We start from the raw sequence: 20,239 nt of genomic DNA, 5'->3' as shown, positions 1-20,239 counted from the left end.
ATAAGCACCTTTCAAAACTGTCCACACACGCCAGTGTTCGCTCAACCCGGAAGTAACTCAAATAGAATAGTAAGACAATTAGATAGAAGTGTGCAAGTCCTCAAGAGTGGGTAGTGGGGTGCCCATGATTTTTTTTTCCGGATTTTGTCCATATTTGTGGCGGCCCCGAACCAAATCGTGATGGAAAAACAAATGATTGATTGGATATTGGATGACTGCCGTGTACAAATGTCGTAGCGCCCCCTGTGGCAGGCCATGTTTCTTTAGCAGCGTCAGGAAGATTACAATCAATAAGCGTGCATGAGCCGCGGCTAGATTTACAAAATGGGCCGTGTAATACCACCGGGCTAAGTTCAAATATAATTGACTTGTTTCATGAACTCAAATGACAAATATCATTTGCGTTACCTTAATGACGCTTATAAACGGAGTCGCTGAAACAGAAAATAAAGGCCTAAATGGACCGATTAGCCAGGCTCCATTACGTGACACGTACGCTAAGTAGGAAATGTATATTGTTTAGGGAAAGCCATGAAATAATTGCGTCTCCGGGGCATCCGTTCTACGTTTTTATCAACGTCCCATCATCAAAACAGCTTCTAATGTATGCGCCGCAGAAAAAAAGAAACAACAAAAGGCGGATTTCAAAGCGAACATATTGAAAACACTCATGTAGCCTCTTGAGTCCTTGAGGGGCTTGAGCTCGGCTTGGGGGTCATTCTGAAAAGATCACTTGCATCACTCACTCGAGGACAATTTCACGTTCTACCCACATCTTCGCAGAAAAATGGAGGTTGCAAGTGGAATATGAGCTAAAAATGCTAACAGGCCAAAGTATGTATTCTGTCATTGTAACAATCAAAAAAACAAAAGTTCAACAAGATGAATTTTATTCAAACGGGTTGATTTCGCAATGGCGACACCCATCTCTGTGATTGGCCAATGATCAATCGAGGGGGCGGGACCTTCTTAAACTGGCCATTTCCGGTTTCATTTTGAAGTAGTTTTTGGACATTTTAACTCATTTTTATTGGTGTTCTTCGTTTGACTAAAAATATCAGCCTGCGTGTTTTGGGTATTTTCGATGCTATAAAACGTTTTTCTGATGTCAGTTAGGAAAGAAAAAAATGGTGTCGGTTGTCCTTTAAATGTTATAACCGTTACATACAAAAAAAGACAAGAGTGACGACGACGATTTCAAACGAGAAGTTCGGGTTGATATATCTCTCTTTGCTCTGCGGGTGGGTGGCGCTCAAAGTCTATTGATCTCTCAGGGGCTAGCTTTTGACCCGTGGGCTGAGTTCCAAGCAAACAATGGCAATCTGTTTTTTTACCCCGCCCCCCCGCTCTTTTAAACAGTCAACATGGATTTTGAACATTTATGTAACAAATATATGTAACTATTTTGCTCCGCATTCTTTTTGTCCACTTTTGAAATGTGCTTTTATGATTAAAAGTACGATTCAGGTTGGAGATTATTTTGATTTTGGCATTAAATAAACGCCCCTGTAGTTTAGCGCCATCGTTAGATACGTTTGTAACTATTTACGAACGGAGTGAAACATTCTGGGCCAATTACCTTTGCAATAATAAGTAGGCTAAAAATGATCTTCATAATTGAACATGCGGCATCTTAAACAGAAAGAAAAAACGGCATTAAAGATCAAAGTGCTCATTAAATATGATGAGATTAATCTCATCATGGCAGGGCAGGTTTATAATTAAACAAACAGGTTAAAAAGAGATTGTCAGACGCTGAGTGACTGGGGTGAGGGCGCTTTTTTTGGGTTGCACCGCCCTCGTGTGGCGAAAGTGAAAACGACAAGTGCGATGCTGGAATTTGAATGGACAAATAGAATCGATCAAATGGCGATGACAAGCGGTCACTTTTGAAGGAGTAATTAAGAGTTGATTTACACATATTTACAACTTCAAAAATCGTGGATACAATTTGTAGATATGCCCACAGCTATGACTTTTTGCTAAATGACAATAAAACTGATTTCTCTGGGAGTGGACAATTTGAGTGACAACAGTTGGAAGGCCCAACTTTAAAACCGCGCAGATGCGACAAGCTTTTAGTAATAATAATAATCATAATAGTAATAATAAAATATACAAATAATACCAATAATAGTATGAATAGTACAAATACTACTCCTATTAATAAGAAAAATAATAATATTAATAACATATAACAATAAAATATATTAATAAAATATAAAAATAATAATAGCAGTAATACAAATACTACTCCTATTAATAATAAAAATAACACTAATAACAACAACATAACAATGAAATACAATAGTAATAATAATAATAAAATAATAGTAATAATAACAATAATAATAATAATAAAATATCCAAATAAAATACCAATAATAGTACCAATAGTACAAATACTACTACTACTATTAATGAGAAAAATAATAACATATAACAATAAAATATATTAATAAAATATACAAATAAAATACAGTAAAGTCTCATTATATCGATATTCAAGGGAGTCCGAAAAAATATCGATATAACCGGGACTATCGATATATCCAACCCTGTTTGCATGTAATTTTCTCCGTGCGTGCATAGAAATAGTATCGATATAACCGGGACTATCGATATAACGAGACTTTACTGTACTACTACTATTAATAATAAACATAACACTAATAACAACAACATAACAATAAAATATAACAATATAATAATAATAATAATAATAATAATAATAATAATACTTTTGCTAGCATTTGTGACAGCCAACAGCGTCCAACAGGAATGGCTTCCCCCGATTCAGACAACAACTGGCTGTTTTTCTCTCCCTGCTACAAGAAAGGTGATGTCTACATATAAGTCAATCACCGCCGTGGCAAGCAGGAGCTTTGTCCAAAGAGCATCGCACGCGACCCTTCCGAGCCTCTGGAAGTCACGCCTTTTTCACTCTTGGAATTGCTTTTTGCAACCTTGTCGTGTCCACAAGCAACTGATATGCACTTGGGGCAACGTCGCGCGGCTGCAGAAACGTCACAAAAGGGCTTGGTATGAAATTCCAAAATGAATAAAAGCAAGAAAGGATGAAAAATGGACTATGTCAAAATTATACAGGTAGCATCCAAGTTACGACCTGGTTCCGTTCCGACAAAACGGTCGTAAGTCAAACGGTCGTAAATCAAAATCTATCTCAAATGGTTGACTTGACGTTTACACGACAGGATAGTAGTTTTTAAGCAACGTTTTCTATTCTATTATGTACCAAACTGTTTAGTTCATTTATAAATGTTATCACTTTTAGTGTTTTAGGACATCAAATCGGCACAGCTTTGCATTGGAAATTTGAATAAACCTACTTGACACCTTTCAATTATCAAAAATTGTGTTTACTACAATCATTTACAAAATGAGGGAATATTTCAGAGTCCAAATCACAGATGTCTTGACACAAGTGAAATGGTATGTATAGCAAAATATTTTTTTTTTTGTTCGGTTGGTCAAAAAAAAATGTGTTTTGAAAAGTGTTCGGGCGGGCTCTTGCAAAATGGACTACTTCTTCCCCATGACAAAACTCGGGACCTCAGCATCATCGTCAGCCTCCTTTTCATCATCAGCTTCTTTGTCGTCATCTTCCTCCTTTTCGTTTTCACTGCTATCGTCGCTTTTTTCCCCATCTCCGTTTTGTTGGTTTGATTTGGCTTTCTTCGCCGTGAGCTTTTTCTGCTTTAGTTTTTCACGCTTCTTCCTTCGTTTTGCAGTCCTCTCTTCGGCATCCCGTTGGTTTTGTTCCACTTTGTTTAAGTAGGCCTGCTCCTTCGTTTGCTTCACAGACATTTTATCCAGAAAATCTTGTCTCTGGTACTCTCGGCGTCGCAGGTGACGATAAACGTGGAACTCGCCGCTGCCAGCCCCGGCACTGGAGCCCATTACATCACGCACGAACTCCGGCGGCGCCCGGGGGTTCCATTCTTTCTGTCGATCGGGGATGGCAGCGGGTTTATCGGGGTTCCGCATCAACCGCTCCAATTTTAATCGTTGTTCTTCAGCAGCGGTTTTTGCAATAACCAGTGGCTGGCTGCCCTTTCCACCTGCTTTCGCCGATTTGTTGTTTTTCTGCTCCTGCGCGGCCATCTTGCTTGACCAGCGAAGCAATCAATTACTTCCGTTTTGCGTCAGTGAACCGGAAGTCATGTTTTTCATAATATGCTTGTGACGATCACGGTTGACGTATTCCCTAACCAATGAGCATTTTAGTCCCGCCTTTCAGTTCCGGGTTTTGGTGTGTGTTTTTTTTAGAGTGATTGTATTCTCGTGTCGAAGATACACGCGTATGACTATCTACTCGCGGTTTATTAAATAAGAATAAACATCATGAATAGTTTAATAAGATACACTTCTCGGTGTCTACGATTTGGAGTGCCATCATCTTTTTCCGGACAAGCTGAAGGACGCGTATGGACGGCCTCGACGCGTCTCTTTTGCGCGGCGTCGGACCTCCAGAAAGACCTTGGCAAGATGGTGAAGAAAGATAAAGTGGTGGTTTTTATGAAGGGGACACCGGAGCAGCCTTTATGTGGTTTTAGTAACGCCGTGGTCCAGATTTTACGCATGCACGGAGTGGACGAGTACGCTACGTACAACGTGTTGGCGGACGAGCAACTTCGAGAAGGTCAGTACGTTTGCGTCACAGCAGCAACAAGTGATCAAGTGAAGTTAATGTGATCATTTTTGTTGTCCTGAGTTAAATGACCTATTGGTATTTTATAACGCTGTCAAATTGTCCTGTCCAATATGGGCAATGTGGACGTCTCGACTCCATTGTGGCGTCATCAACGTCTTGGATAATTCCCCTTGCAGGGTGACTTTTATCAGCATTTTGCAGAAGTGTCGTAAGGGTGTGGCGGTCCGAATCAGCCTTGCAAAATCATGTAGCGTGTTCCAGAGCTTAAAATTCGGGTACGACAATTTGGTATTGAACCTGGTAAAAGTATGAGTACTCACTAAACTACAGTGATACCTTGCTTTACGAACTTAATTGCTTCCCAGACAGAGTGTGTAAGGCGAAAATTGTGTATCCCAAAAAATAATTTCCCATAGGAAACCATTAAAACGAGAATAATCCGTTCCCGTAAAGCATAATTTTGTACTTTCTAATTTTCTAAGCATTAAAACTACACAAAATATACCTTATTTTATGTATGATACATGTGCTATGGTATTATAATTAACGAAATAAACTTTACTGTATAATAAAGTTGTTTTATTTAACTTTGTGATGGTCGTTGATGGCTTGATGGAATGGATAGCTTTTTGCATAAAGTGTCTCAAAGAGCTCTGGGTTGTACTTCTCTTGGATTCTAATGACTAAACATCATTAATAGCTGGTTCCCTTGCTTGTCTTCTCATTTCAAATTGAACTGATGGCTAGTGCGGGTTATTTGTGGAGCCTGATTGATGGGAATTTTAACCTTGCAGTCTACACTCTGCCTTTGAACTAAGAGTTGAAACAAGTTCAAATTTCACTGTTTTCTATCCATTTTGTCACTCTGTCGTCTGCCTGTCTCTTTAATGTTTAAACCACCTCCCCTCACTGCTGCGATCTTGACCAATCACGTGGCTTTAACCGACGGGTGGGGAATAGAGGACCAAAACAAGCCGGCTGCCATTTTCTGGTTAGGAGAACGGGCTCGTTTGCGAACGACACATCACTCATTGTGGCAGCTTCGTGTGTATCCCAAAAAATAGTTTGTATGCCAAGGTAACATTTTCATAAATTTAACGTTCGTAAACCGAAAAGTTCGTAAGCCAAGGGGTTCGTAAACCGAGGTATCACTCTACTTTATGACATTCAAAAAGTAGTCATGTAAATGCATTTTTCGACAAGTTATTTGACACCTATTGAAAGTGATAGTCTGAAAGCGGTGTCTTTTGCTCCGAACAGGAGTCAAAGCGTTCTCCAACTGGCCGACAATCCCTCAAGTCTACTTCAACGGAGAGTTTGTAGGAGGTTGCGATATCCTCCTTCAAATGCACCAGAATGGCGATCTGATAGAGGAGCTCAAGAAGCTAGGTGTCCAATCTGCGCTACTGAATGCTGAGAAAGACTCCAAGTAGAGGAAGAAGATGAACTTAAAACATGCTTTAAATGTACTCGGTTGAATCTTGCACACTCGAGACAAAATTGACTCTTCTGACTGATAATCGATGCGGCTTAGGGTTGTCACTATGAGCGGATTTGGGATTAATTTTGATGTTTCGCGATTGCTAAAAAAAAAAACATTGCATTAGACAACATTGTAGAAAGAAGGGACAATTTTGTCTTGTATTGTTACTGAATGAAATGGGTATTATGAATAAAATATATCATGTAAAATGTATTTGTGGGCTATGCGCAACGCCTCCCGCCCTGTTTTTGAGTAAAAGGGTATTGAAATGAAACAAAAAAAAACTATTCACTTCCTGTTTTTCCCATTTTAAGTCTAAAAGCCCGGATTTTCATGACAGTCAATCACTCCAGCTTATTTGTTGCCCACCCCTTGCATTACTACAACAACGATACATTGTAATATATTGTACATTTATATCACGATGAAATGTATTAAAATCATCCACAAAGTCACAATTAAAATATCAAATGACAAAATTGTATCTTCATTTTGAAGCATTTTTTACAGTGTCACCTACCGGAGTCTTAACGGGTCAAATTTTCTGCAGGAATCGCAGAACCAAATCTCGAAGCGTCGTACGCAAAGGTTCGTTGTTATCGCAAACGATATGCGTGCCGTCCTCTTCCAGCTGAATCAGCGTGTCGTCCGCCTGCAGGTGAAGGATGTGTCCTTCTGCCGTTTCTTCCACTTTGACCTCTGTGATGCCATGCTGCGAAGCAGATGCGTACAACATTCAATGGCGCTTAGAAATAAAATTTATTATTATTATGTTTCTCCCAAGAAGTCCAAGATGCCAACCTTTTGTAGAAGTGCGAGAAAGGCTTCCAGGGGTACGGCTCCGCTCAGCAGGGGTTTGGGCGCCTGACCCACTGGGGGTTCCTCCATCACTCGCTTCCTCTTCTTGGTCGGAGGCGCAGGAGGCGGTTTTGGAACTGACTGGGGATACAAAATGGGAAAATATCTTTACTGGACTTCCAAAAGGTTTTGGGAGGAAAAACTTATCCCGTGACTGTAAATCAAGGGTGTCAAAGTAATTTTTTTGCGGTGGGTCGTTACGGTTTTCAATTTGGGGATGCCATTACAATGTTTAATCCCCTCCACATACTTTCACGGGCCGAAAAAAATTGTTTGGCGGGCCACACACTTTGACACCTGTGATGTACTGGATTAGCCAGCGAGCTGAATAAAAAAAAGAGAGCTAGCTAGCTGGATCGCCAGCTAGCTTGCTAACTCGATAGATGAACATGGAATTTCACAAATTTGATATGCTTTCGCGGGCCGAATAAAATGATGTGGCGGGCCAGATTTGGCCCCCGGGCCTTGCCTTTGACACCATACTGTAAAGTGTCCTTGAGAGTTTTGAAAGGCACTTATAAATGAAATGTATTATTATTATTATTATTAAATAATTGATTCCAACGATCAGTGATAACGTCGTTATATTAGAAAACTTAGCAGTGGACTCACCAACAGCGTGTGCTTGTTGTCTTTGGAATGCAACATGGCCGAAACGGTTGCCACGGAGATGCCAGGTTTGATCTCAGAGGGCACCAGGGAGTTGGCAAGCTAGGACCAAAAAAGTAGCCCATGTCAATTTTTAACTCATTCACTGCCAGACAAAGGTCAAATGCTGCCCCCTTGTGGACGGGAAAAAACATTGCCAGAGGTCTGACCAGCACTTTATCAGCACCCAAGCAAGAAAAACAAAACTAGAATAAACTCATGAATTGTAGTGAATGAGTTAAAATGACACTTGTTTTTAAATACAGTGTACCTGTTAGAAAGTGTTGACATTTCCTAGCGTCACTAAAAGCAACACATACGGCCATTTTGCATTTTCCAAAAGATGGCGTGGTCGGATGAGTCGCCCTCTGGTCGGCGTATCTCACCTCGGGTAGAATATAGACGCGCTCGTAACGTCGCCTGAAAGGCAAACTGAGCACGGAGCAGCGCCTGTAAGCCATGGGAGGGGGTTGCAGTTCCAGCATCAGATCGGAGCGATGGGACTGAGTCAACGGGGGCTGCGTGTACTGCTCGGGACACACCACATGCACAGGCTGCAGGGAAAGTTTTGGAGGTCACGTCACAGAATCAAGGATTTTTGTTCATGTGAATTTTAATAATAATACAGGTAACATCCGACTTACGACCGGGTTCCGTTCCGACAAAACGGTCATAAGTCAAACGGTCGTAAGTCGAAATCCATTCAAAATGGCCGACATGAAGTTTACACGGCAGGATAGGATACGATGTCAATCTTGTTTTTAAGCTATGCTATCTATTGAATATTATTAAATACCAAACTGTTTAGTTCATTTATAAATGTTATAATAAAAAAATATATATAACCTTTTGGGTCATTTTTATCATTTTATATTTCGGATTATTGATTTTTATTACTGTATGACTGTACCTGTAATGTATACAAAACTGTTTACTGTCCAGTTCATTTATAAATTTTATACTCAGCTTTTAGTGTCATTTTTATCATTTTATATTTCATATTATCGATTTATATTTTATATTTAGATTTTATATCGTGGGTTAAAAAAACACATCCCATGATTGTAAGGTGTCCTTGAGAGTTTTGAAAGGCACTTAGAAATGAAATGTATTATTATTATTATTATTATTATTAGTAGTAGTAGTAGTATTGTTATTATTGCAAATTTCCTCATTGTGGGAATATTAAAGGCTTTTTAATTCTGATTATTATTATTATTATTATTATTATTATTATTATTATTATTATTGCAAAACTTGTCCTGTGACTGTCAAGTGACCTTGAGAGTTTTGAAAGGGGCTTATAAATGAAATGTGTTATTATATTATTATTATTATTATTATTATTATTATTATTATTATTGCAAATTCCCCCATTGGGGGAATATTAAAGGCTTTTTTATTATGATTATTAGGATTGTTATTATTGCAAAACTTATCCTGTACAACTACTGTATTGAGTGTAGTCACACAGTAAATTGCTGTGCGAGTGTCTTACATGCTGGCTGGCCAAAATTGTAGTAGCGCGTTGCGGTACCAGGCGTAGAATTTTTAAAAAAAGGGTCTGGCGGTTGTGGTCGTAAGTACGGGTGGTCGTAAATCGCGCCGGTCAGATGTTACATGGATTTGTCAAACTATTTGTCTTACCTGGACTTCCTTGAGCAGCTTTGAAACTTGATGGAAGTTAAGACGCGTGTCAATGGGGCAGTAAACACACTTCATGGCTAGCGGCTGGTAGGGAGCCAAAGCATCCAAGTAGGAGAAGTCAGGCTCTGTCGGCGAAAATTAACGACAACCTTGTCATCAGGTAAAGCCACTTTTTTTTCCGATCAAATCGAGACGGCTTACTTTTAATAATAATAATAATAATAATAATAATAATACATTTATTTTCAAGCACCTTTCAAAGCTCTCATGGACACTTTGCAGTCACAGACAAGAACAGATTCTATAATCAATAAAATACAATCATAAATAGAAACAAAAGATAAAGCTACACAGAAAATGCAGTGGTGGGCCTTCAGGGTTTGCAAGGCCTTCTCTGATGGCCTAAAAATCAGGGCTTGCAAGGCCTTCTCTGCCGGCCTAAAAAAATATCTGAATCACAGACTAATATGAATTATATTTTGTCCATTAATTCTTATGAAATAATTCCAAATTGTCTTTCAGCTTCCTTTCAGAAAGGTTCTACAGCTCCGAAGCTAGCAAAAATAGCAAATAATATTGATATATTATGAGGTTATCATGAGTCCACATGTTCATAGTAAAAATTTGAACAATTTAATGACAGTATTTTTTTCAAGTCACAAGTGATTTCTTGGTCAACAACACGCCTTGTGGACGTGGAGTACTATCACACAACACTCACAGCTGACATAGCACTACTGAAGGCCTAGAAGTGACATGCACTGGTTTTATGACATGTACAGTGTTTACAAGTTTCGACGTGTTTATCATCACCGGTGAAGATGATGGTATTCAGGCTGGATTTTCCCCACAGCTCCATGAAGTGGACCACGTCCCCGAAGCGCAGGGAGGGATGGCCGGTGAACACCACGCACGGTTGACGGAAGTCACTGCTGAAGTCGCCGTGAATGCTGGGATAGTGCTTGAGTTTGTTGCTTTGGATCAACTGAAACAACAGCGCACAAGATCATAATTTTTAAATGATGCCTTTTTATCTGAATACAGTGATACCTTGGTTTACGAACTCAATTTGTTCCCAGAAAGTGTGTTTAAGGTGAAAAGTGTGTATTTCAAACATTAATTTCCCACAGGAAACCATTAAAATGAGAATAATCGGTTCCCATGTCCCCATAAAACAACATTTTCAAATAAATAAGCCTTAAAACTACACACAATATACGTTATTTTATGTATAATGAACGTGCTATGGTATTGTAATTAAAGAAATAAACAGTACAGTATAATAAAATCGTTTTATTTACCTTTGTGATGGTCGTTGATGGCCTGATATCTAGAATATCTTAGAAGTTGTGATATTGCAACAGATGCAGGCAGGCACACTAGAAACTTCATTAATAGCTGGTTCCCTTGCTTGTCTTTTCTCTTCAAATTGTCCAGATGGCTTGTGCAGGTTATTTGTGGAGCCTGATTGATGGGATATTTTAACCTTGCAGTCTACACTCTGCCTTTGAACTATCAATAAAGTTGAAACGAGTCCAAATTTCACTATGTTTTCTATCCATATCTTCACCTTTTCACTTTTGTTTTTTTAATTTTTTGTTTCAAGCTCTGTCCTCTGCCTTTCCTGTTCATGTGCAGCTCTGTGTTTCTGTGACGGCCCCCCACTGCTGCGTGTGTCCCCGGATCCCTCTACCACGGATCTTGACCAATCCCGTTCGGCTTTAACTGAAGACTGGGGGGACAGAAAAAGTCGGCTGCCATTTCCAGCTCCTTGTTAGGATCTCCAAGAACCGGCTCATTCGTTAACGACACATCACTCATTGTGGCGCTCCGTGTGTTTCCCCAAAATAGTTCGTATGCCAAGATTATATTCTTGCGAATTTAACGTTCGTCAGGCAAAGGGTATTTTAGCTAAAGTAAGCCAAGGTATCACTGTATTTTGAGATTTGAGGATGATGCACGACACATGTTGTTTATTCTAATGTACAGTAATTTTATATAAGTCTGGTTGGTAAAAACATGATAGAGTTCGATCTGTTGTCACAATCTACAAAATTGCAATTTTTCCACGTTATTATTGTCGAGAATGTACCTCAGCATGGGGGAATGGAGGCTCCGGAAGATACACCTTTGACTGCTTGTTGTGACAGAGCCTAAAATGAGATTTAATATGAGCTTGTGTGACATACAATAATGTTACTTAAACAAATATTTTTCCCCTGTTAAAATCAAGAGACAAAAAAAATGTCCTCACCACTCAGCAAAGATTTGCGAGAACTCCAGGGAGCTATTGGCGACGGGGGAGATGAAATAAAAGGGGGTAGAACCCAAATTGGCACTGTCGATGAACTGGTACAGACACTCCAGTAGGTCATAAATCACCCCGGAAGAATAACACGGCACGAGAACATTGCCTCCGGCACGAATCGTCATGGCTACAAGGCACAAAAAATGAAAATCATCACCAGATGCATTTTTCATGTCTGTATATTTTTAACCAACCTAAATTGCTGCAGAATTCTCCCAGCATGCCGTCTGGGTTGGCAGTGGGCATTTGGGTGAGACCTGTCAGAATTAAAACGTCACTGTTCTTCAACGAGCTTTGGTCCATCGGCTAGGGGGAAAAAAAAACAGAAGAAAAACTGCTTAACTTTTAACCAGAGTGGAACGGGACATTCCGAGCTTACTTGTGGATGTGTGGTAAGGAGGGATGAGCCGGAAACGTAGGAAACTTTCTCGTGATGAGACTGGATGATCCAGTTGGAGCTACCCAATGAGTAGCCGGAGCTTAACGGGGAGATCTGGACAGCTCCAAATAATTCCTGCGGCAAAACAATCAATAAGTACAGTGATACGAACTTAATTGGTTCCCAGAAAGTGTGTGTAAGGCCAAAAGTGTGTATTCCAAACATTAATGTCCCATAGGAAACCATTGAAATGAGAATAATCCGTTCCCAGGTCGCCATAAAACATCATTTTCAAATAAATAAGCCTTAAAACTACACACAATATACCTTATTTTATGTATAATAAATGTGCTATGGTATTGTAATTAAAGAAATAAACTGTACAGTATAATAATGTTGTTTTATTTACCTTTGTGATGGTTATTGATGGCATCGATAGCTTTTTGCATAAAGTGTCTCAAGGATTGTACATCTTAGAAGTTGTGATATTGCAACAGATGCAGGCAGACACACTAGAAACTTTATTAATAGCTGGTTCCCTTTCTTGTATGTTCTCTTCAAATTGTACAGATGGCTTGTGCGGGTTACTTGTGGAGTCTGATTGATGGGATATTTTAACCTTGCCGTCTACACTCTGCCTTTGAACTATCAATAAAGTTGAAACGAGTGCAAATTTCACTGTTTTCTACACATTTTCTCACCATTTCACTTGTGTTTTTTTTCACTTTTGTTTTTTGTTTCAAGCTCTGTCGTCTCCCTTTGTGTGTGTGTGTGTGTGTGTTTCTGTAACCCCTCCCCCTGGTCACTGCTGCATGTGTCCCCTCCCTTCTCTATCAAGGATCTTGACCAATCACGTGCGGCTTTAACCGAAGACTGGGGGTGGGGAATAGTGGGAAAAAAAAACGGCTGCCATTTCAGGAGCTCCAAGAACCGGCTCGTTCGCGAACGACATATCACTCATCGTGGCGCTCCGTGTGTTTCCCGAAAAGTAGTTTGTATGCCAAGATTATATTTTCGTGAATTTAACGTTTGTAAGGCGAACTGTTCGTTAGCTAAAACGTTCGTAAGCCGAGGTATCACTGTACATTGAATTCCTGTGACTTTTGTGTAGTATTGGAACGTGTGTGTGTGTGTGAGCTTCTTACCACTTTTTGCGAATAACCCACTAGCTGCACTTTGCTAAGGGCAGAATTGACCTCCTGCATACCGTAACTTCGTTTCCACGTCCAGACATCGGTAGCGTCCTTGAGTGGTCCAGGAAGTAACCTAATAGATTTTTTAAAAAAAATAGATAGGTCAATTTTTCTGAGCGTGATTTTGTTGAATTTGTAAGGAATAATGATGAATGATACCTTAGTATTTCCTTCTTCTTCCAGTTGGTGGCTGACTGAGCTTTGGGAACTCTCTCCATGAACTGCACCAGCTCTTCCATAAGCAGTCTGCATAAACAAACATGATTACTTTTAAAAAATGATATTTACAGAATTAATTTACATCATAGGCCAGTTTTCCATAACAGTGTACAGTGTTGTGTTTACCCACTTAAATGTTTTATATGATAAAAAAAATGGTCAGAAAAGACAAAAAATATCCAAATCATTGCAAAGAATATTTAAACTTCAGGAAAGATGAAATAAAACACATTGAAATGTCACAATTCCTGAAAGGTACAACACACTGTTTACCTTCCAATCTGCAGGGTGGGCTCTGTGGCGTACACAGTGCCAGTGAAGCCTGTGTTTTCTGTGATATAAGGCAGGGCCATCATGCAGTGGTAATTGGAGATCAGGATGACATCGATTGTTGACAAATCCAGCAGTTCTCTCTATTTTTGGGGCATACAAATATAGCTAATTTAGATAGCGATTAGCATAGAATTTGCAGCAAGACTTTAGTATCATAGAAAATATTGTTTCAATCCTTTGCAGCATTGAGAACTTGCATTAGGCTGACGTTTGCATGCAATTCCTTAATGGAATTACCTCGGGGAGACAAAACTCTGGCTGTGAGTCCACAAACACTCTGCCTGCGCATTCTTTAAGCTCCTGAAAATATCAGCGTGTCACGCGTCATTTTACAGTCAACGATTAGCCTAACAAGACAAAGGCAACAAAAAAACAAAAACATACATCTCTCTTACCTTTTCCAAGTTTAAAGTTCCGTCTTTGGCGTTCCAACCTGGTAGCTTTGAGAGTCTTTGACTGTAAAAAGCAAGAGATTGTCACTGCATTCTGTCATTTAAATTTCGTGAACAAATACACGATAGCCTAACACCATTACTCACCTGTGCACGAGGGGAAGAGGCAAAAAATTGAGGACAGACGTAGTGTCCAATCCACAATCCAGCATGATGGTGGTCGATTTAAATTTGAGAACATTGCAAGGTAGTGTGGGGTGCCCAGACAGACAGTACTGATCGAGATCAATCAGTGAGAAAACAATAATCGACAATATACATTAAGGTATATGCAAAGGCATGAAATATAAACATAATCAGATCTCTAAATGCGTTATTATTATTATTATTATATGAGTTAACTACACTATTTGACTAGTGAAGGACATGAGAGTCTGCAAATTGCTAAGCTTAAAACACCGGCTACGACATCTCGATGCCTTTAGATTGTTCCACTTTCGGGAAAAAAAGACCAATAATACTTTATATTGCTTATTACTTACCAATTTCATTTTTGCATGAATAAGTACACCACAAATATAAGATGAAAAAGTGATTATTGCATCGCTACTTCTATAGCTTTGAACCAGTGTCTTCTTCGCTGGAAGGGTAGATGGTATACAACGGCCAAAAGACGCACAGCGCCGCCTAGCGTTTACCGGAAAAGTGCGGTTAAAAGATAAAATACGCTTCCGGGTTTCGTAGTTATGTATTGTTCACTGACTTTGACGTCTGAGGTTATTTTCCTGAGTTTGTCTTACTGAATTTTAAAATTCCATTTAGCATGTCAAATGCGTGAAAAGATATAAGGAGAAACGTTTATAATAAATAAATAAAACTCACGCTATTTTTATAGCATTAAATATGAGTTCGAGGAAGGAATTTGAACTGAGTCGTAGCTGACGGGAAGTGTTGCTTGGTAAACACTCGACGTTGTCAAAAACAACTCCCGAATAGTTCACATTTCGATCTGGTTAAGTCATTTGAATGTTGCGACATGGATTGCCAAAACTTTATTCTGTAGTCCTCGGGCAATATTTACCTCCGCAGGTAAGACATCATTCTTATTTTTAAGGTTGTTGTCTCACCTTACTCTTAAAAACAATCGTATGTTACCATACACGACAGTGTGACATTGACTGGTCAATTGGGGTAATATTGCTTTTCCTGAATTTCAATAATAATTCATCACACATTGTCTAATACCATATTAAAGTGCATTTAAATAGATTTCAAATGATGTATAGATTATTGTTCTGTGACAAATAATAAGTAAATAATGGCTTTTTTTAAATTTTCTTAATATAAGTGGATTTTATGCCTGTAATTACACAGTTAAAACAATGAAAATCTGTGACCGAGTTCTTTATTACAGTTTAAACTATCATCTGTAGCGTAACTACATTAAATAAAATATCCATCAGAAACGTGCCCCCTTGCAAAGCAAGTAATAGTTTGAGATCATTTTGAATGTCATGCTCATCAATGATATCTGATTAATCGACGTAGTGGACAGACTAAAAAAAAAAATTATATTTTAATTCAGGTTGTATTTCATAATCGGACAGAGAGGTTGACCCAGGGCTGAGTTTTCTCCCAAAGAAGTCAGTGAGATATATAGTAAGGTAATAAAAACGACGTCAGTAATATTATTGACCACTATGAATAAAGTTTTTTTTGTCTGCAGATCTGGAGAGCTGTAAAGTTAAATTTTTCAGCTATGGGAAATATGTCGTGTAACAACCTGGAAATCCCTCCACCCAAAGGCCCAAATCCTGCAGGATGCACCGACTTCATGATGGATCACACATTGCAGGTGAAGCTCGGGATGAGGAAGAAGAGCTAACGGGATTGTTTTTGTTCATTTTTTTTTTTTTTGCATTTGTATCCTCAACAGGGCAGTTTCTTTCGCCTTTACTATCCATGCCGCAGGATAGACAAAGCAGAGTTAGCAGACTGGATTCCAAACCGAGAGTACTTTAACGGACTGGCAGACTTCATGAAAATCAATAAGACTTTCAGTGAAAGAATATTCAACTGCCTCTTCGGTAAGAACAATTAGTGAACAAGAACTAGTGGGCCTCAATCTATAGTACATATGCACCTTAAAGCTCGCAACCACTCATTTGATGACAATGAGGTTAAAATCCTAGCGAAAGAAAATAGATGGTTTGAAAGGGGAGTAAAAGAAGCTATTTTTATAAAACAGCAAAACCCTTCACTAAATCGCCACGGTGGGGTGAAGTTTAATTTGGATCGTTCTTACAACAGACTAGTTAGGCACCATAGGCTTAGTTAATGCTGATGAGGTGATACCAGAGAAAATGGGGCAATCAGACCACTCTTAGACCCCATAATCAGGCAGGACAATAGAAGTAATCAGTGTAGCCGCAGGGAATAGTCCTCTGCTCCCCCCCAACCTGAGATGAGTGACCTATCATAGCAGAGTCTGGCACCGCCCCCTCTGGACAGTAGGGATATATATCGGGCCAAAACTACCAGCAAATTTTAGTTAGCTGACGAAGCCTCTTGGATGAGAAGCGAAACGTCCGACACCTTCAAAGAAGTACAGATACCGGCTGAAGAAATCTTTTCATCTTTAGAAAAGAGTGTGGATAGTTTATGTACGTATAGGTAACATCCGACTTACGACCAAGTTCCCTTCCGACCAAACGGTCGTAAGTTAAAATGGTCATAAGTCGAAATCTATTCAAAATGTGCCATCACGCGGTCGATTGCTGTGCGAGAGCCTGCGAGCGCGTTGCGGTGCCAGACGTAGATTTATTTTTATGGTGGTCGTAAGTCGAGGTGGTCGTAAGTCGGATGTTACCTGTATTTCCCTTTTTTTCAGGGTCCATTAAGATTCCTGCCTACTTGGATGCTCCGTTTAATTCAAATGAAAAATGTCCAGTTGTTATCTTTTCGCATGGTTTAGGGGCCTTCAGGTATATAACGACTTATTTTTTGTATTGACACATTTAAGCACATATTGTACCATTTTCTGTATTCATTTTTTTTTTGTTTGTTTTGACGTAATCATCTGTGTTGTTTACCCCCCCGCCCTCCTTTTTTCAGGACTTTGTATTCAACCATATGTACAGAACTCGCCTCTCAAGGTTTCATCGTGGCCTCTGTGGAACACAGGTACACAATCAACACTGCAACAGACAGAAAAGTCCATGAAATAATAATAATAATAATAATAATAATAATAATAATAATAATAATAATACATTTTATTTCAAGCGCCTTTCAAAGCTCTCAAGGACAATTTACAGTCACAGACAAGCATAGATACAATAATAAATAAAATACAATTATCAATAGAATACAATAAATAAAATACAATTATAAATGGAAACAAGAGATAGAGCTATACAGAAAATGCAATTTCAAATAAATGACTTTTGGTGCAAAAATGACGATGTGTTTAATGTATCTTCTTGTTATTTATTTGGAAAACATTTGAGGTTGGATTTCCCAAGTTTCAAGTTTAGTAATGTCAGAGATGTTCAATTGGACATTGTGGACAAAGACTCGAAGCCAGAAAGATTGTCTTTACTGCCGGCAGGAGACGCAGTCATTCATGACAGACGCCTGAATTCCGCAGCCCCCTGCCAAGCTATTTATTGAGAGTATATGCAAATCTAAGTGACACATTAGTACAACATAGTTTTCTTGATTAGAATACCACGCCCCTGGGCGTTCTAAACGCGATCAGCTGTAAGCTCTAAAACATCGTCTCTTCTATGAGCTGATAAATTTGTAACCTGGCTAATGAGCTCTTCTTGTGAAGGAGTTTCAAGTTGTAAATTGCTTCGGTTTCCCAAGTCCTAAATAAACATGTTGACTAAGCATATAACAGCATGAAACTTTTAAATATGATAACTTCTTATTCTGTCTAATCTCTATCAAACAGCGGATTTTCCGAGCAGTCACTAAACGCAGCGTGACTCACTGAATTACAGCAGCGTTTGTAAAAAATATATATATATATATTAATTTTTTCTTTACCGCAGGGACCAGTCTGCCTCAGCCACGTATCACCTACAGCCAAAAAACGAGTTGGAAACAGCCAATAAGAATTCCTCCAGAACTTCACTCGCAGACACTTTGACGAGGCAGTGGATGTACTACAGACGTCTGCGACAAGGAGAGCAAGAATTCCCCCTCAGAAATAAGCAAGTAGGAAGCCTTTAAATTCTTTGACGAGATGACTTTACCCCAACGGAATCTCACTTTAAACACCAACATTATAAAATAAAAAATAGCTCATTTTTATGGTTATTTTTGCATGTCTATTTTTGTGCAAAATTTGAGACGATTCTTGCGTCTTTTCCAGGTGAAACAGAGAGCAGACGAATGCATCCTAGCGCTTCACAAACTAACGGAAATCAACGCGGGAGTTCCAATGCAAAATGTTTTGCAAACACAATTTGACTGGAAAACTTTGGAGGTAACTCAAAACAATGAGGCAATCTATTTTCACAGGGATTCATAGTGTCATTCGACTTTATTATACAGTACAGTTTATTTCTTTAATTACAATACCATAGCACATTTATTATGCGTAAAATAAGGTATATTGTGTGTAGTTTTGAGGCTTATTTAGTTGAAAATTATGTTTTATGGGGACCTGGGAACGGATTATTTTCATTTTAATGGTTTCCTCTGGGAAATTAATGTTTGGAATACACACTTTTCGCCGTAAACACACTTTGTGGGAACTAATTACGTTCGTAAGCCAAGGTATCACTGTTTTTGGTCAACCTACCTCTTGATTATAATGTCATGTCCCGTTCAATGCAAGAACTCCATAGATCTTGACAGAGTAGCCGTGATGGGTCATTCCTTTGGAGGAGCAACCGCCATAGAAGTTCTAGCCAAAGAGGTCAAATTCAAGTAAGTGCACTTGCATTTTACTTCCTTGACCATTGAGAACATTTTTGGATATTTTTCTCAGGTGTGCTGTCGCGTTGGATGCCTGGATGTTTCCGTTAAAAGACGAAACCTTACCTCAAGTGACTCAGCCTATTTTTTTTGTCAACTCTGAGAAGTTCCAATGGGCGGAGAACGTTAAGCGCATCAAAAAGTTAGATTCAACAGACATAGAAAGGAAAATGATGACCATCAGGTATAGATAGCATTAGCGCACAATAACATTGATGCAAAAATCATAATAATAATAGTAATAAATAGCTCTTGTGACGGTTTTTGTCGCCATTGTTCTTCCAGAGGTACCGTCCACCAGTCTTTCCCAGACTTCACCTTTCTGACAGGAGACCTTATCGGCAAGTTGATGAAGCTTAAAGGTGACCTTCACCCAGAAATCGGGATCGACCTCTCCAACAAAGCATCGCTCGCATTTCTGCAACGACACCTTGGTAAAACGCGTCTTAACCTTTAGCTCTGTCAATCAAAATGCCCTTAGTGTCTGTTTTGTTTTGAAAGATTTGGAAAAGGACTTCAATCGATGGGACTCCTTGATCGAGGGGGATGACGAACACCTAATTCCAGGAACAAATGTCATTTTACTTCAGTCGGCCATGTGATCAACTCATCCAGAGCAAACCCTCAAATGCCAAATGCATGAGAAGACCCAGCACTGTAAAGCCAAGTAACATTTTAAGCGGTTTTAAAACAGACATTTGAACGTTGTTTCTTTCTGCACCTAAATTACCTCTTTAAAGTCTTATTTATTTATAGCATCATCCCCTTTGAGACAAAATCAAGCACAAACGTGACAATTTTAAATCTGCCAGCGCACTTAGACATTTCAGGAACCTTATAATCATTACGATCAATGTAATCAGTGTTTGCTTTTTTTATATGATTGATGATTTATATGTGATTGATCAATACAAGGACGCCAGCTCGCAATGGAACAATGCACGAGGATAATGTGTCGGACACAATGAGAAGCGACACCGGGAAGTGACGTTTCAGGAAGCGGATGGGAGCGAGTTGAGCTCAGTTTAGTCGATAACCCATTTTCGGTTGTTAACCGGGGCATTAAAACCCCAACTTTTTGGTCTAAAACCGAAATATTTCCAATTATAATTAAT

General features: G+C 39.1%; 4 protein-coding genes and 1 non-coding gene across 10 annotated transcripts in view; 2 read left to right on the top strand and 3 right to left on the bottom strand.

Moving 5' to 3' along the window:
• ints9 (integrator complex subunit 9) overlaps nt 1-14,793 on the bottom strand; it is a 146,321-nt gene extending 131,528 nt beyond the window's left edge. Inside the window, exons 1-18 of one of the 3 annotated variants that reach the window (XR_016118383.1) lie at nt 14,678-14,793; nt 14,283-14,410; nt 14,139-14,199; nt 13,981-14,043; nt 13,684-13,823; nt 13,351-13,437; nt 13,144-13,264; nt 11,999-12,133; nt 11,814-11,925; nt 11,566-11,746; nt 11,404-11,464; nt 10,125-10,296; nt 9,312-9,436; nt 8,051-8,218; nt 7,629-7,727; nt 6,960-7,097; nt 6,679-6,870; nt 2,644-3,016 (exon numbers count right to left, since the gene is read on the bottom strand). Coding sequence is in view for 1 of the 3 variants with exons in the window: in XM_089021503.1 (XP_088877629.1) it covers nt 6,694-6,870; nt 6,960-7,097; nt 7,629-7,727; nt 8,051-8,218; nt 9,312-9,436; nt 10,125-10,296; nt 11,404-11,464; nt 11,566-11,746; nt 11,814-11,925; nt 11,999-12,133; nt 13,144-13,264; nt 13,351-13,437; nt 13,684-13,823; nt 13,981-14,043; nt 14,139-14,199; nt 14,283-14,410; nt 14,678-14,686 (1,977 nt within the window). In the remaining 2 variants the exon portion in view is untranslated. Of the gene's footprint in view, nt 1-873; nt 3,017-6,678; nt 6,871-6,959; nt 7,098-7,628; nt 7,728-8,050; nt 8,219-9,311; nt 9,437-10,124; nt 10,297-11,403; nt 11,465-11,565; nt 11,747-11,813; nt 11,926-11,998; nt 12,134-13,143; nt 13,265-13,350; nt 13,438-13,683; nt 13,824-13,980; nt 14,044-14,138; nt 14,200-14,282; nt 14,411-14,677 lie in introns of those variants that run through there. The other 2 variants (XR_016118382.1, XM_089021503.1) reach the window with 2 other exon arrangements.
• Nucleotides 1,462-4,227, bottom strand: prkrip1 (PRKR interacting protein 1). Its single transcript, XM_089021505.1, has one exon. The coding sequence runs from the start codon at nt 4,123-4,125 to the stop codon at nt 3,544-3,546; it is 582 nt and encodes a 193-aa protein (XP_088877631.1). The 5' UTR covers nt 4,126-4,227; the 3' UTR covers nt 1,462-3,543.
• Nucleotides 2,752-3,025, bottom strand: LOC148883522 (small Cajal body-specific RNA 13). The gene has a single exon (XR_016118557.1).
• glrx5 (glutaredoxin 5 homolog (S. cerevisiae)) lies at nt 4,259-6,646 on the top strand. The gene is made up of 2 exons (XM_089021506.1): nt 4,259-4,663; nt 5,936-6,646. Exons 1-2 carry the CDS (start codon nt 4,366-4,368, stop codon nt 6,106-6,108), a joined length of 471 nt encoding a protein of 156 aa, XP_088877632.1. The 5' UTR covers nt 4,259-4,365; the 3' UTR covers nt 6,109-6,646.
• Nucleotides 14,794-14,877: 84 nt separating the features above from the next.
• On the top strand, nt 14,878-19,850 carry pla2g7 (phospholipase A2, group VII (platelet-activating factor acetylhydrolase, plasma)). 4 transcript variants are annotated; one of them, XM_089022267.1, is made up of 12 exons: nt 14,878-15,224; nt 15,721-15,778; nt 15,862-15,990; nt 16,072-16,222; nt 17,026-17,119; nt 17,250-17,318; nt 18,194-18,359; nt 18,517-18,630; nt 18,985-19,076; nt 19,138-19,308; nt 19,410-19,558; nt 19,626-19,850. In XM_089022267.1, the coding sequence occupies exons 3-12, from the start codon at nt 15,895-15,897 to the stop codon at nt 19,724-19,726; spliced, it is 1,203 nt and encodes a 400-aa protein (XP_088878393.1). In that variant the 5' UTR covers nt 14,878-15,224; nt 15,721-15,778; nt 15,862-15,894; the 3' UTR covers nt 19,727-19,850. The 4 variants fall into 4 exon arrangements, with proteins under 4 accessions (XP_088878393.1, XP_088878390.1, XP_088878389.1 ...); XM_089022264.1 differs by having other exon boundaries at nt 15,721-15,799; XM_089022266.1 differs by having other exon boundaries at nt 15,178-15,224; nt 15,739-15,799.
• The last annotated feature ends 389 nt before the right edge of the window (nt 19,851-20,239 follow it).

Source organism: Hippocampus bargibanti, linkage group LG19, assembly GCF_051943395.1.
Source record: "Hippocampus bargibanti isolate YZ-2025 linkage group LG19, ASM5194339v1, whole genome shotgun sequence".
Classification (NCBI taxonomy): domain Eukaryota; kingdom Metazoa; phylum Chordata; class Actinopteri; order Syngnathiformes; family Syngnathidae; genus Hippocampus; species Hippocampus bargibanti.
Note: the sequence above shows the minus strand (reverse complement) of the source record. Positions and strands in the feature narration are given on the sequence as shown.

Excerpts from the sequence above, each read along its gene's own strand:
- pla2g7 (XM_089022263.1), top strand. The coding sequence starts at position 15,162 with ATGTTGCGACATGGATTGCCAAAACTTTATTCTGTAGTCCTCGGGCAA. Across the intron at positions 15,225-15,861 it reads GGCAATATTTACCTCCGCAG|ATCTGGAGAGCTGTAAAGTT; the intron begins GTAAGACATCAT and ends TTTTGTCTGCAG. Across the intron at positions 17,319-18,193 it reads GTGGCCTCTGTGGAACACAG|GGACCAGTCTGCCTCAGCCA; the intron begins GTACACAATCAA and ends TCTTTACCGCAG.
- prkrip1 (XM_089021505.1), bottom strand. The coding sequence starts at position 4,125 with ATGGCCGCGCAGGAGCAGAAAAACAACAAATCGGCGAAAGCAGGTGGA.
- glrx5 (XM_089021506.1), top strand. The coding sequence starts at position 4,366 with ATGAATAGTTTAATAAGATACACTTCTCGGTGTCTACGATTTGGAGTG. Across the intron at positions 4,664-5,935 it reads GGACGAGCAACTTCGAGAAG|GAGTCAAAGCGTTCTCCAAC; the intron begins GTCAGTACGTTT and ends TGCTCCGAACAG.